Consider the following 16719-nt stretch of genomic DNA (forward strand, 5'->3'; position numbering starts at 1 on the left):
GAGAAGACAATCGTTCCCCAAGGTGCATCAGTCTGCTATTCATGATACGCGGGCAGTCACACAGAATGTGCTCCGAGGTTTCCTCCGCCAGCCCACAGAACCTGCAGTCCGTCTCTACAGAAAGCCCCATTTTGTTTAGATGGTACCTTAACTTGCAGTGTCCTGTCAGGTAGCCTGTAATAGTCCTAAGACCCTCCCGGCTGAGTTCACGGAGTCTTTCTGAGTTCCTCTTGGAAGGAGTTATGAATTTCTTTGATTGTCTCATTCCCTTTGACTTACGCCAGTGGGCAGCAATCTGAGATTCCTCCCAACTCCTAAGTAGTTCTGCAGTGTATCCTATAGATGTACCGCAGAAAGGCTCGGGACCATGCATTCGCGTTTGGGCCCCACGTTTTGCGAGATAGTCAGCCCTTTCGTTGCCTTCAAACCCTTCATGCCCAGGGACCCACCACAGCGTAACTCTATTATGGGCTCCTAGGCTATTCAGAAGAGTTTTACAACTGTCCACAAGCCTAGATGTCGTTTTAAATGAGTCTAAGGCCCTTAGTGCTGCCTGGCTATCCGACATAATATTTATTCTGGCCCCGTTTGTCCTTCTCCGAAGACATTCTCGAACACAGACTTCGATTGCGAAGATCTCCGCCTGGAATATGGTTGGGTATGAGCCCATTGGCAGACTTTTCTGGAACCTTGGTCCAAGCACTCCTGCCCTAGTACTCCCGTCTTCCATCTTTGATCCATCGGTATACCATACTTGGGACCCTTTGTCAATCATAGATATTATCGCTTTACAGCAGTCCCTTTCAGGAATTCTGACCTTGTAGGGCTTATCAAAGGATAATTTCGGTAGCATGATATCTGTGAGCTTGATAGCGGGATCATCCAGAAAAGGCTTGAGAACCTCCAAGTGACCCCAAAGATCTCCACTCTTCATGCTGATTACATTGGGCAGCCGTATGGAGCTCCAGCAGGCCTCCTTTTCTATCAGAATAGATAGAGGAGGAATGCCTGTAATTATACCGAGGGCATCCGTTGGACAGGTGCGCATAGCTCCTGTGATGGCCACACAGATCAAGCGGTGTAGCTTGCTCAAGGTGGCACACGCACTTGCTTTCTTTGCTTTTGGCCACCAGGCCAGTGCCGCATATGTGACAACAGGTTTCACGACCGTATTGAAAGACCAATACGTTAGTTTGGGTGATATTCCCCAAGTTTTACCATGGAGTCTCTGGCAGGCATAAAACGCCTTTTTAGCCTTGTTGGTAATGTTAAGGAGATGTGAGTTCCAATTGAGCCTTTTATCCAGAGTTACCCCTAGATACTTCGCCTCTTCTGAGAACTCAATTTCTGTCCCTGCCAAAGTGGGTTTAGTCAAGTTGACTTTCCTTCTATTGGTAAATGGGACAACGGTGGACTTCTGCGGGTTTATTGACAATCCCTTTGAAGCACACCAGTCTTCCGTTAGACTGAGCGCAGCTTGCAATCTGGAACAAATTGTGTCCTCATGCCAGCCGACAACGTAGATGACTAGGTCATCTGCATATCCATATGCCTTGAATCCATTGCCATTTAGCTTTTCAAGAAGTTCGTCAACAACCAGTGTCCAAAGTAGGGGCGATAAGACTCCCCCTTGAGGACAGCCACGGGTGGCATTTACTGCTTGCCTGTCGTCTCCTAGGTCCGCTATTATGGTTCTGGACCTCAACATGCTTATGATCCAATCCGCTAGAAGGACAGGAATATCCTTTCGTATCATAGCTGTCGATATTGCTTCATAAGACGTATTGTCGAAAGCACCTGATATGTCCAGGAATGCACACAAAGCTATCTGTTTATACCGCAATGCCTTTTCAATGACTTGAGTTAGGCTATGTATTGCAGTAATAGTAGATTTGCCTGCCTGGTATGCGTGCTGACTCTGACACAGAGGCTTATTCCTGAGAAAGTTATCCCTTATGTGAAAGTCAATAAGTTTTTCTAGTGTCTTTACTAGAAAGGAACTGAGGCTAATTGGCCTGTACGCCTTTGGGAGTTGTGCTGAGTTTTTCCCCACTTTGGGTATAAAGACCACTTTGACTTCACTCCATGTTGTTGGTATGTGAGCAAGTAAGAGACTTGCTCTCAGCAATCTGACTAGTGGCCCTGATATTAAGCCCAAGCTCTGCTGCAGCAGGCATGGGAAGATACCATCTGGACCAGGGGATTTATATGCACTAAAGGTTGAAATGGCCCACGATATCTTTTCCACACTGACGATTCTTCCTGCTAGGCCTCTAGTCCTCCTGTTTGCGCACACAGCGTTCGCCGTGTTTGTCGAAGGACATGTGCCTTGTGGAATACATCCCGGGAAGTGGGTTTCTAGCAGAAGCCTGCTGGTTTCTTCCGGGGTGCCAGTGTAGGTACCATCTGGTCTTTTCAAAGTGCATAGGACTTTCGGATGATCTAGTTTAAGGGCCTTCTGAAGGCGATGCACCTCTGGAAGAGAGGAAATACTTCCGCAGTGCTCACGCCACGTAGCCCTTTTAGACCTTCTGAGCTCACAGTTGTAAGCGGTTAGGGCTGACTTGTAGGCGGTCCAGTCACCTGTTGACTTTGCCCTATTGAAAAGTTTCCTGGCTCTTTTCCTTAGTTTTCCGAGAGAATCGCTCCACCAAGGGACATCCCTTTGAGACTTCTTGGTTCTCAGTGGGCAGCTCTCTTCAAAACCTTGTTTAAGAACATCTTGGAACTTTCTCGCCTCGTCCTCAAGTTCATAGACGGATGAAATTGGTGCGGTAGAACCATTCACTTCCCGCTCTATGTGGAGGCGAAAGAGTTCCCAGTTTGTTTTTCTGGGATTTCTGTAAACATGGTTTGTTACTCTTTGGGCTTCTATATCGAATCGAATATGCCGGTGGTCCGACATAGATACCTCATTTGAGACATGCCAGTTTGAGATAAAGGTCGACAAGCTAGTTGAGGAAATTGTCAAGTCTAGAACCTCCCCTCTTATAGCATTGACAAAGGTCGGCTCATTACCCCGGTTAAGAATAAATAAGTTGTTCTTAGTGATAAATTCAAGAAATGACTCACCTCTAGAATTGGTGTCCGAGCTGCCCCAAACACAGTGATGGGCATTGGCGTCACAGCTCATTATTTCAGCTTTCTCCTTCTGCAGTACTCCTCTAGGGCTATTACTTCCCTTGTGGGCATCTCACAGCTGTCGCCTGGGAGGTAAGCTGAAGCGAGAACGACCTCTTGTTCTCCCATTTGAGTGGGCACTTTAGTCCATACAGCAGCTAAGTCCTGTTGTGTCAACTCTGAAATGGGAACAAAAGTCATGTTATTACGTAGTAATATGGCCGCTCTGGGCCTGCAGTGTGTGGTATCGTAGATTATCTTACAGTCGTTTAGGCCTTTAATAGCCCCGGCGAAAACCCACGGTTCTTGGATGAATGCGACATCCAAGAGTTCTGTTTTGAACCTCCTGCATAAGACGTCAGAGGCCGCCTTTGCATGATGGAGGTTCACTTGCAGGCACTTGATGTGCCTAGGCCTATCGCTTGGGGGGGTTTGCCATTTTTCGGCCTTGAAGCCCGCTTGGCCATCTTTTTCCCCCTATTGGTGGCCATCAGGGTCTTCTCCTCCATTGAAATCTCCCCTCGACCTTGTCTCCGATTCGCATTTAGCGGAGGACGGAAGGGATTTTGGGCGAAAGGGGCCTTTGATCTCTCTGGGCTGGAAGGTACCCTCTTTTCCGTGCCAGGAGTGTCTTCTGAGCAGCAGGGCCGCTCTATGGACTCCTGGACAGGTGCTTTTTCCTTCTCCGCTGCCCCTGACTGCTCTGAAGGTAACCTTTGCAGTCCCTTGGGTACGTCCTTGGAACCGCAAGGTCCCTCTTTGAAGCACGCACTTTGTGCAGCGGAGGAGGAACTGGCTATAGCAGGCTGCGCACCCTTCGGGTCTGACGACTCAGTCGTCTTCCCTTTTTTATGGATGCGCACCCTGCCATATCCATAATTGACTAAGTATCCCAGCCTGTCGAGTGTCTCCGCAGAGTGCGGGTCAACCGCTAGAGTGAGCTCAGTGGTGGGTCCCTTCTGTACCCTGTTGAGCACCCTCCAGCTACCTACCCGCAGCCCTTCGTTCTGACCCTCGACAAGGCCAAGGATACTGTCCACTGGAGTGGTTGATGGCTCCGGAAAGTACCCAACGTACACACTGGGTTTGGGCACGTCAGTGGCATTCATTGCCACAATTTCCGCGCCCTTCCAAGGCTTCAGGGTTTGGGATACCTTGCGCAGCCATTCCAGCGTTATAGCGTCTCCGCAGCCAATGGACATCCATCCCGGACGGAAGGTGCAACCGCTAAACTTGGGCTTCACAGAGCCCTTTCGCTGCCGCCTCACCTCCTCCAGGATGGCCGTCTGAATGGCCTGTAATTGGTCTAAGGACCAAAGTGCCTTAGGGTACCCTTTGGGGAGTAACCCTAACTTAACCCCATTACCAGTGTCCGCCTGACAGGTCGGCGCCTTTGTGACATCGGCAAAAGTTGCCTTAACACTAGGTACCTTTGGTCCCATATGGGCCCTTTTGTCAGCTGGACCTGGTTTCCGTTTGGGAGAGTTCTCCACCGGGGAAGATGTGAGGTTGACCGATCGGTTCCTCTTAAGCTTTGTGCCAGCCAGCAAAGCCAGTTCGGCTTTTCCTTTTGCCATCGGAATAGTGGCTAGCCGTTTGGCCTCGCTTTCGCTGACACCTCTGGAGAGGTAGAATTTGTAGCGCTTTTTACCTGCTCCAGAGAGTTTTCTTTTAGGAGTACTAGCCTCCTCCTGCTGTGACGATAAGAGCGCCTCCTCCTCGTCTGTGGGTATTTGGATGTCGTTGCCATTTGAACCAGAGTCCATTTTGGCAGTATCGACATCCATGGCCACCGGGTTGCTGAGAAGGCCGTTTGGATCAAAGTCCATTTCGTCCATTACAGCGTCCCGAGAGGGTTGAGCGCCTTGGCCGTTTGGATTTGCACCCAGTTCGTCCGCCGCAATCGCCATTTGTTCAGCAATCTCGTTGGGCATCGCGTGCACCTCTGAGACTGCTGACTGTTGCCCACTGTTAGAGGGCACAGAGCTTTTATTGTTTTTTTTATTAATTTGTTTTTCTTCCATAGAATCCCACGAGTAAGGGGGAAGAGAGAGGTCATCCGAGGCAGAGCCCCGGTACCCCGGAAAGACTAAATAAAACCAGACGGCGCCACGTGACTGGAGTACACCGTAAAAAGACACACTAACGTAGTGCCATTCAGTCCGCAGGCACGGTCCGATTAACACCTGGACTTACGGATTTTATCGAGTTGTTCTCTCTAGATCCGCCATATTCAGTAAAAAGCAGGGGCACCTCTCGCAGGGTGTGACTCTTCGCCACGTATGGTCGGTCTTGAGCCATCGACAGCCCCTGATCCAGAGCACTGCATCACGTGTGAATAAGAATAAGTAAACAAAAAAGTTTATTCCAAACAAAAAAAAAATACAAATAAAGCTACAGCCCTTAGGTTTTATTTTGTAAAAAATAAAACTCACCAAATAACTTGTAATTTTTGAATGAATCTCCAGATAATTTTTATTTCTTGACCATTAGATAATAATTATTCTGTAAACGAAAAATAAAACTCATGATGTATGTATGTAAGTATTATTTGTTGAACACAAAATAAAAATTGAAGCATAATAATTAAAATAAATGTTTAGCTGTATAACTTATAACTGTTACGATCCCTGATTAAAACCCAAATTTTCCATACTCAAAACAAGAACAACGAAAAAGTACATATTTATAGTTTCTCAAATTATTCGAGTAATGAGCATTTCGAATAAACAGAATCTTGATTAACTGAGTAAATAATTGTAGCCAGTTTACCCAGCCCTTAGCTGATTTAAGGATATCATCTCACTCAAACTAATTTTTAGTCAGTTCTGGCTCGCCTCAGCTAATTATGAGTTTGCAGCTGTTCTGGTTGTACGCATTTAATAGTTATTACCTATTGAATTTTGCAAGCTCATGTCTTAGTTTACTTAAACATGCACAACTTATCCGACTACAACTATTTCAAGCGGCTTTCTGAATGGCTCGTTGCCACTTTGATTGAAATCTCAATAAGCGCTTTCGATTTTGTTGTTCTTTAATTGATAACATTGTTTTTGTAAACCATTTTTATTCCTAGCGTATTTGATCGGTGGCTTCTAATTCTAATAGACTTTATAATAACTAAATATATTATTTGTATTTTTTTTATCAAAAAAGAGAATCAAGTGCCATCAATAAATAACACTGTACGGCAAAATCAACTTTTTTCTGGGTATTGGACCAAACCAATTTTTTAAGAGATTGAGTCATGGGTAAAAAAGTAATTTCTCCGTTTTTCGAAGTTGACCTCCGAAATCGAGATATGGGCCTTCGAAGTTCGAAATAGGACCTTTGGTAAAAAATTAGATTTAATTATTGCATATAAATAGCTAAAAACATAAAAATATAGACGTAGTGTTCCTTTTGCTCTTATTTAATTGGTATATAACTTTTTTGTGCAAACTTATATTAGAGGTGCTATAAGGGGTCAAAGTTCGGGTCTTCGAAAAATTAAATTCCTTCTGCCTTATCCTGAATTTCACCTGAAAAAAACTTCACACGAAAATTTGTCATCCGCCCATAGTAAAACCATGGAAACCAAGGGTGAAAAGTGAACCGGTTCAAGGAAAATGAAACTCATGATAAGGCTGCTTATATTTCAAACAATTTTGAATAGATTTTTAAAAAATTGGTATCGTTGTAAAGGCAATTAAACCCCTTTCTTCTGAGATGCATATTTGTATACTTCGTATATACAATTTGAGAAAAACCACATTTAAAGGAAAATTTTTTTTATAAAAAAAAATATTTTAAATAAAAAAATTACCAACCGATTTTTAAACAATTGGTACCGTTGTAAAGGCGATTAAACTCCCTTGTTTCTGATATGTATATTTGTGTACTTCATATATAAAAATTTGAGAAAAACACTTAAAAGGAAAAAAATACTAATAGTTTACTTATAAAAAATATTTTAAACAAAAAAATTACTAATTAGTAATTCAATTGAATACTTCACTTAAATAAAACAGAAAATTATCTTTAAATTTTATATATAACCTGTTATGTAAAAAATAAAAAACCATGGAGTTTTTATATTTATATATGCATGTTACATATACTTTTGCTTAATTTTTAACAGGACTGTGGGCGAACAAGAACGAATTAACGCTTTACAAGTCTATTCTGCACGTTACCGAAGATTTTGTAACCGGAAAATTTTATTACCAAAAAATGTTACCAGTTCTTGTCACCGCGATTCTAGGTTCGTTGGTAATGCAGTTAAAATATTCAACAATTCAACTATGAAGAACTGTGCAGATTCTGGCATTGCATATTTCACGGGGCAATACTTTGTTACCAGCTTATAAGATGGAATGTGGAAGAATGTGAAAAGGGTTTAAAAATTTACAGGAACTTTATTTACCGGTTACTAACTTTTTATTACCAGCGCAGAATAGTCCTGTAAAATACTATACATTATTTGTTTTATTTAAATACGGTATTAAATTGTATTACTAATTAGTAATCTTTTTGTAATTTTTTTTTTTATAAGAAAAATTTGGTATTTTTTCCTTTTGAGTGTTTTTTTCCAATTTTTATATACGAAGTATACAAATATGCATATTTAATCGCCTTAACAACGATGCCAATTTTTTTATCGGTGAGTAATTTTTTTGTTTAAAATAATTTTTGATAAAATAAAAGTTATTTTTTTCCTTTTAAGTGTTTTTTTCTGAAATTTTTATTTACGAAGTATACAAATATACATATCAGGAGAAAGGGGGTTTAATCGCTTTTACAACGATACGAATTTTTTGAAGATCAGTTAAAAATTTTCTGAAATATTAAGATTTTAATTTTTCGAAGATCTGACCTTTGAGCCGTTATAGCACCTGTAATATAAGTTTTCACAAAAAAATGTATGTACCATATAAATAAGAGCAGACCACGTCAGTATTTTTACTTTTTTTGCTTTTTACATGTAAAAATTAAAAATAATTTTTTGTCAAAGGTCCAATTTCGAACTTCGAAGGCCCATATCTCGATTTCGGAGGCTAACTTCGAAAAACGGAGAAATTACTTTTTCACATTGTATGTATGCGTTTTATATCTCTCGTGGCTGTGCTCTCTAATGAACATTTCTTACTCCGTAGGGGACCTTGTTTACAATTTTTATATTGAGTATAACACTGTTAAACACAAAAAAAACTAGAGTGCGCATATATCAGGTTTGATAGCTGTTGACCATACGAACAATGCCTCATACTCAGATACACTAGATCAATTTGTGTTCTCGAGAAAAAAGTTTGCGTGGCAAACTTTTTTTTCTAAAATTTGAAAATTTATCGCTTTTTGGCCTCTAATTGTTGAAAATGGCATGCAAAGCAAATATAGACCAAAAAATTATGAATTTTCAAAATTTTAAGAGAAAAAAACTTGGCCGCTATACTCAGATTTTTGCATAATGGAAATTTGTTTCCATTCTTAATTTCTTCAACATTTGCTCCAAAATTTCCTTTTTTTGAGTTATGGCAGTCTTTTAGCGAATGAGCGATATATACATACATATGCACGATATAATGCTGTATTGACGCTATAGTCCTCTACTAACGAAATTTTTGTCAATAAATGATTTTTTTTTCTGAGGTACACCTTAAAGTTCTTCAATAGATGATCTCTTTCCTTTGGCTGTTTACCCAATTTTTTTTAAATGATTCCGCACCATGTTTTGGGTGAAAATCTTAAATAATACTTTTTGAACCTATTGAGGCCTTTACATTCCAAACAGGTAATGTAATATATGAAGTAAAGGCCCGAAAATAGCCCTGTCCTCAATCCAATACAGAATTGCTAGGCTATTCTAAAGAAACATGTGAACAGTAAATATTCCAGTAGTAAGACGTAAACGGTTAAATATTTCCAAACTCTTATTAAGTCGATGCCAGAAAGGATAGCTGCTGATTTAATGCCCTTGGGCTATAATAAATATAGATTAAATATTTCGTTTGTGCTGTACATTATTTCACTGTCTTCAACATTTCTTTTTTGTAAATTAACACCTTTTAATATGAATTAAGTTTTGTGTTACTCATACGACGCGTTGCTCAAATATTTTGTAGCCATTAACAAAGTTCTTGTATCAGTTTTCGTTGCCTTGTTGACTTGTTTAATTTTTCTGTTAAAAAATGTTCGGTAACAAACCGAATAGCCGTGATTATGTTCCTTAGCGTTAGGTAAGACGCTTCAACAAAATTTGGACGAGCTTGATCTCGAAAACAAAATCGACTTCAACTTGTTGATGTGTGTGTGTTTTTGAGATAAATACTGGTGAAGTTTTGACAATGGGAAAATGGCCAATTTCAAAAATTAAAGAGAAAAAGGAATTTGGACTTTGCTTCCTGAAAGATAAAACTGCATTTTAATGAAAATTCAATTCCCTTATGGTTGTTGGTGTTTCCGACAGGGTAGGAGTATGATGTGATGTTTTGTTGAACGATTTTCTGTCATCCGCTGAAAGTTTTCCATGTATTTTATATGGAGAAAAAACATCTTTTCGTAGAAATAGTGTAGAATCCTTGAAAATCAATATTTTTCGATCAATATTTATCTTCGGGAGATTCCCAGTATCTAATAATACTTAATTGTTTCTTTAACAATTTTTTCATGGTAACTATATTTTATAGGTCCTCCAAAGCCCTTAGAAAATGCAATGGGGGGACCAATAAAAAATCTTTAATCATAAAAAATGGTTAAATAAACAATAGGATATTAATACTGGAAGTCTCCTGAAGAGAAACACAGTTTTCCGGTCGAAAATATTGATTTTCAAGAGTTTTATACCATTTGTACGAAAAATTGTTTTTTCTCCATATAAAATACATGGAAAACTTTGAGCGCATTAGGCACTCCCTAAATATTTTTTGATTTCAAAATAAAAAAATACGGGTATATTTTTTTTCAATATAGATCAATCCTAGGGTGTGCCGGCATTAAAACTCATACGCAGTTGTGATATCTTGTACCAAAATTGTTGCTCGATAAAAATAATGCTTGGTTGATTTGAATTTAATAATAATAAAAACTCATCGACTATTTTAGGTAAAGCGCCTCCGTCAACGTGTGGAAGAATTGAAACGTGAATTAGCCGGCGCTGAGGACGAATTAGACTCGGCTGTGAATCAAGTACGTCGCTTACAACGCACCAACGACGAATTGGTTGGTCAAACTGAAGGACTGCAAGTGCAAATACAACATTTACAAACAAGGTTAGTCGCATTTCCTCAAACTTGATATTCACCATAATCACTCTGAAGTCGTAATTCTGGTACTTTTGTTATTTACTGTGAATTAACAATGATCAAATCTGTGACATTTTCTATTAACCTTTGGGATTGCTGCTTCTTCTAAATCGAAACGCTCACTAACTACTCACTCATTTAACAAACATTCTTATTCATACATGTAAATATAAATGTAAGGCGTGCACCTAGTCCTCCGATGCGCACTGTCGGCGGTGTGCAATTGCGCAACAAGATCGCTGTAGAAATTCCCAGTGAATGCTTGCCCAACATAAATGATTTACGTCAGATTTTCGATGATCAACCAGCTGGTAGTCGTCATAGTCATAATGCGGGTAGTAGTTTGCCAAATGGAGGTGGCAGCGTCGAAGCGGCCATTCCGAAACGTTCAAGTCACACTGAACGTACTTTGATGCAACAAACAAGCACTTTTTTCGATGCTAAACCATCACACTTGGAAGAGAATATATTTGAATCCAAGTCGCGAAATCTCGAATTTGAGCGTGCCAAACAAAAATTTGATAATCCATCGCATCTACAGCACCAACATCATCACCACCAGCGCGAGCAACGTGAACGATCATCGGGTAGATTTGCTGGGGCTCAAACTGGCCAACAACAACAACTACAACAACAGCAGCCGATTGGTGGCAATCGCTCCAATCTGGCATTGCCACTAAAAACCACCAACAGCTCTGGCATGAGCTTGGGCGGTGGTGGAGGTGGTAATGGCAAAGCGAGTTTGAATTCGAATTCCAATGCGACTTCGAATTCAAATCCTAATATAACTAAAGATGAGATAAATCGCCAATTATTTAATGATGATCATTCGCATTCTTCGACGTCTGGTGGTGGCAGTGTTGGTGTAGCAGGTGTAGTTGGCATTGGTGGCACTGCTAGTGCCACTAACACTGGCCAATATACTAGAAAAGATGCTTGTGGTGGCACTGGAGGTAGTGTTGGTGGTAGTTATGCAAGAAATAGTATTAATTTAGATGGACTCAAGGTGTCCGACGACGAGGTAAGCAATGAAAAAGTGGAAAATTCGCAAATTTTTCTTAATTTCTGATTGCATTTGAATGAGAATTTTACTAATGCCTCAATATTTTGCCAATTTTCGATTTTTTTGTGATAACACTAATGATGTTTATTAACAAACTTTAGTTACAACCCTTTCTGTTTATGTGTATATATGTACGTAAGTATAGTTTAAGTTTATTTTAATAGCAAAAATATTCATTACATATATTCAAATAGCAGTAAATTAGGCGTGCATGTATTCAAATTCGTTTTTAGTGCTTACAGTTTAAGGAATATGTAACGTAAATGTTTTATTTTTAATTATATTTATTATTTGCTTATGTCCACCACAGCTAATTCAAAAGTTTTCATTTACTATTTACTAATTATACAAAACGCTTGATTTATAAACTAGAGTATACAAGCATTTACAGACGCATCACTACATAAATTTCAATTTAATTTCACAGACACCGTAATTACGGTTCAACGAGTTTATTGCTGGACGATGAAGCTGAAGGCAACAGTGACGAGGGAATTTAAATCGTCAATAATTTGATCTGATCTTAAATACTTATTTTACAATACGTATATTATACATATACATACATATATGTATTTTTTAAGTAATAAGAAAAAAAGTATTCCAATCTCGACTATATACATACATACAATATATGCATACATATACCTAAATATACATTTAGCTTTAAGATATACTACATACATACTTACTGTCTCATTATTTTATCGAATATATGCAACGAGCTAGCCATATACATACATACCTACATACATACCATGGATGTTAGTTTACAAAAAAGCACTCCAAAGTCACGTTTGGCTTCCACGCTTTAGCCCACATTCATGATAATCAGGGACGTGAACCGGTTTGGAACCGTCCGGGTCTTGAACCGGATTAACTTTGCTTTTTTCTACTAATTAACTGAACCGTTAACCGAACCATTATTAATTGATTTTTATTTTGTATAATAATTATTATAGTTTTATTTTTCCACTTAAAAAAAAATGATTATCTATAAAATTTAAAAGGCCATACAGACGCCACCAACTGAAATTTTGACCAGAAAATTTTGGGACTTATTCCTTTTATTAGGCTGTCGCTACCTCTGAAAAGGATGCGTCGGAAATCACGGTGGTATAGCTTTTGCGTTCTGTGAATAATCACACTGGATCACAAATTTGACGCCACTTTACAATTAGTATGTAGAATCGCCTGCTGATTCCGAAAATCTAGTTATTTTGTTTGTATGGATACCTTTTTGAAATACTTGCAATTTACTGTTATTTAGCTAAAAAAAAGAGTGGTTCCACTTAATCACGTATATCAAAAAACCAAAAAAAAATCTGGAATTATTAATTAATTTCTCAGAAACTATCAGGGCTATCAAAAAGTGATGTACACACGGTTTATGGAGAATTTTATTAGATTTCATTTCTCGTATCTCGTATTGATTAAGTGAAACCACCTTTTTTTAAATTGAATAACGATAAACTGCAAATATCTCGAAAAGTTATCCATACAAAAAAAAAAATTATGTCGATTTTCGGAATGACCGAGCAATTCTCTATAGGCATTGCATAGTGGCGTCCATAGAACATTTTTGTTGTAAACCAGCGTCATTATTCTTAAGTGAAGAAATGAAGCTAATCGAAATGAAATGAAATCTAATCGAAAAACTCGAGAATTTCGATATTATTGAAATTTTGGACATCGACTCTAGACCCTCAAAGGATGATAATAGAAGAAAAATAATTTCGATATATCAAGGGGGCGTGGCACCTCCCATACAAACTGAAGTTTTCACACAACATATCTCTAAAAGTATTCATCGTAGACTGGTGCAACTTAGTACAGAGATATATGATATCAACGCCAACTCATGGAAAAATGGTAGTTATTGAAAAATCGATCGATGTCCAAAATTTCAAAAATATCGGTACAGCTGTTCTCGAGTTTTTCGATTAGAAAGAAGCGGCTTTCAAAATATATATCAGTATAGATGGCAAATTAAAAATATTTTTTAGTTAAATGTTTCCTATGGAAAAAATGTTTTTTAAATAATTGCAGGCATTTGAAATTAATTTCAGGTATTTTCCAACAAAGTGGAAGCATTCAAACATGAAATGACGCGAAATTTAATTATCTTTTATTAAAAAAAAAAGAAACTTGAAATCGTTTCATATTTGGGCTCTCAAAATTGATTTGTCCACAGCAACCTTTTTTGCCTCACTGTGCGGCGTGGTGTCCTCTCGCCACTAGTGTTTAACTTTTACAAGGGGTATCAGAGAGCGTCTCTACGAACTCCCGTACAAGATTCAGACTTAAATCACGCAACCACTCAACTCGAAGTTGCCATTGGCTCTATTTTAATTCTAATTGCGATCCCGTACGAGTCCGGACTAGTCAGAAATAGTCAGAATCAGTCAGATTTTACTGGAAATCGATCCCGTACTCGGTTCTCTGACTATTGAGAGGACAAAAAGAGAGTAAATACGGTTCTCTCTCTGTCAGAAGTTACCAGTTTTAGTCCGGGAATTTTTTGCTGGTAAATCCTGGTAAATGTGTCAAACGATCAGCTGTAGTGTGTTTGGCAACCAAATTGTAAACAAAAGAAAAGTGCACTCTGCTAATTCATGTTGAAAAGTAATTAATTACTTGTTTGAGTGGATTCTAATGAATTTGAAAGTATTTTTGGTTATTTACATGTGTGAGCTGAGTGTGTTTACATACAAAATAAGCAAAAATTTACTACCAAAATTTGGAGGTTATGTTGAAGTTGACAGAAGTTACAATTTTTTACTAGAAAGCGATCCCGTACTTTTCAATGTTACTCTCTCGCTCTGAGCGAATTTTCATTTTTTGACAGTTTTACTAGTCCGAGTCCGAGGAATACGGGATTGCACCTTCTATTTGTTGGGGTATGTATTCACAACGGTGTCGTAAGTGCCGTATTGTTGTATGTCGTAAAAAATATTTTAACAGGTCTATTCTGCGCTGGTAACATAAATTTTGTTATTAAAGTGTCTGTCAATTTTTAAACCTTCTTCGCATTCTGTGCTCTCTTGTAACCGGTAAATTTGGTTACCGTCTCATATGCTGGTAACAAAATATTGCCCCGTGAAATATGCAATACAGGAATTTCCACAAATCTTCATAGCTGAATTGCTGAATATTTTCACTGCATTACCAACGTACCTAGAATCGCGGTAACAAGAAGTGGTAAAATTTTTTGGTAATAAAATTTTCCGGTTACAACAACTTCGGTAACGTGCAGAATAGACCCGTAAGGGGGGTTTTCAAAGTACCATCAAAGTCATATTATGAATTTTCGCAGTGTTAAAAAATAGTTGGTTGTGGTTTTAAGTTCTCTAAACATCTATTTAATCTTTTAAAGTTTACAACATACAACAATACGACACTTACGACACCGTTGTGAATCCCTCATATGTGTTTTATATTTTAAAATATGACTTAAATGAAATAATATAGAGTTTTATGTTGGCTTTTTAATGGCTTCCTTTAAGGATATTTTCAATAGCTTAGATACCTTTTGCTATACATGTATGGGATTTTCTTAATCATGATTAGAATCTGGAGTCTTTCTGAAATTCGAATTACATTCGCGAATACTTAAACTAAGTATTCGAGTTTGTAACATAGAGCCTGTAATTTAACTCAGCTGCGTTGCTTCCACCTTGGAGGTTCCCAAAAAAGTCGAAGTGTTTTCTATTGCTTTTTGAATGTCTTAATTGAGATATTTACAGATCTATTCTGTCAATTATAATTAAATAATTTTCGCTTTCTCCACACTCTTGTCACCTTATAAACTGGTAACAAGATACTGCCCCTTGAAATATGCAATACCCGAATCTCTTCAAAAAGCCATAGCTGATTTGCTAAAGAAATATATGTATGTATTGACAGCTTACCAATGCACCTAGAATTACGGTTTCAAGAAACGATAAAAATTTTTGGTAATAAAACAAAATGTTCGGCAACTTACGATTATTTTAAACTGATCCTCCCCTCTTTTGTACTTACACTTTTTGAAATTTGAACTCATCGGCTTTCCTCGACTTATCCAATAGCGACGCTCTGAAAATATGTAGTAGTGAACGTTATATTTGAATTACTTGTTAATGGAAAACAAGCTTTTTTTCCATTCTTTACATATTACAAGTCAAAGGTCAGATAGTTGTGACTAACCACATACGAGTACACCCCAAAGCGCTATACATACAGTATCGGTCATATCTATAGCACGCCATTTCAAAGTGATATTGTGTGCCACTTATGTTTATTTATTTATTTTTAAAAATAAACTTGTTGTTAAACTTGGCTTCATATGGGTTTTGTTAGAGAAAGAACTATATTTTAATTGAAAATTCTTAAAAATAAATAAATAAACACAAGTGGCACACAATATCACTTTGAAATGGCGTGCTATAGATATGACCGATACTGTATGTATGTACATATGTACATTATATCGGGTTTTACTCACCTTGATACTTCGTAATGGTTTGAAGATTGAGAAGCCTGTTTAACAAATTTTTAAACGAGTTGCTCATGGTTTTATTTTAATTGATTTACAAAGTGAAAACTACCAAATAAAATAATTTTTCATAATTGTTGCTTAGTTTTGCATAAAAAAATTAATTTTCGCATAAAACCATTTCTCTGCAGCATCATTATATTTTACTTTTCGATTTAAAACTACTTAAATATGTATATTTAATTATACATTTGTATGTAGTTATAATGCAATAGACGACAAATTAGCGTCATAGTATTTAATAATAAAAATTTAATCCGTTGATTTATGCACGCGTGCGTATTAATTTTTAAGTCTCAAATTCATATTGTGCTAATTGGGAATACTTTTTACGCATTTGTATCAATAAGTGTTTATACTAAGTTTTATACAAATTATGCGTATCTACGCCTATTTTCTATATGCTCGTATACGAAATAACTACATAATAAAACTTTGCTTATTGTACTTAAATATACCAACATACATATATATATCCACATATGTACATATACATATGTATATTCCTAAATGAATTATACTTGCATATACATATATATTTAGACTTAATATTCAACAAATATAATATTATGTAGGGATAATGTTTCAAAGATTTACTGTTCAACAAAAAGAGAATATTGATATAAAGCAAAAGTGTATTAAGAATTCATTAAATGTATTGAAAAAATTTATGCCCAGTTCGGAATAATCGCAAATAAAAAGAGCTCAATTGAAAACTA

The 16719-nt window shown here is 37.7% G+C and overlaps 1 protein-coding gene across 4 annotated transcripts in view; it reads left to right on the plus strand.

Moving 5' to 3' along the window:
• LOC118746058 (coiled-coil domain-containing protein 102A-like) overlaps positions 1-12055 on the plus strand; it is a 30260-nt gene extending 18205 nt beyond the window's left edge. Inside the window, exons 10-12 of one of the 4 annotated variants that reach the window (XM_036479795.1) lie at positions 10201-10367; positions 10581-11421; positions 11891-12044. In XM_036479795.1, the coding sequence (XP_036335688.1) occupies positions 10201-10367; positions 10581-11421; positions 11891-11899 (1017 nt within the window). In that variant the 3' untranslated portion in view covers positions 11900-12044. Of the gene's footprint in view, positions 1-10200; positions 10368-10580; positions 11422-11890 lie in introns of all 4 variants that reach the window. The other 3 variants (XM_036479794.1, XM_036479793.1, XM_036479796.1) reach the window with 3 other exon arrangements.
• The last annotated feature ends 4664 nt before the right edge of the window (positions 12056-16719 follow it).

Source organism: Rhagoletis pomonella, unplaced genomic scaffold (assembly GCF_013731165.1).
Source record: "Rhagoletis pomonella isolate Grant_MI unplaced genomic scaffold, Rhpom_1.0 Rhpom_scaffold_00010, whole genome shotgun sequence".
NCBI classification, from domain to species: Eukaryota; Metazoa; Arthropoda; class Insecta; order Diptera; family Tephritidae; genus Rhagoletis; species Rhagoletis pomonella.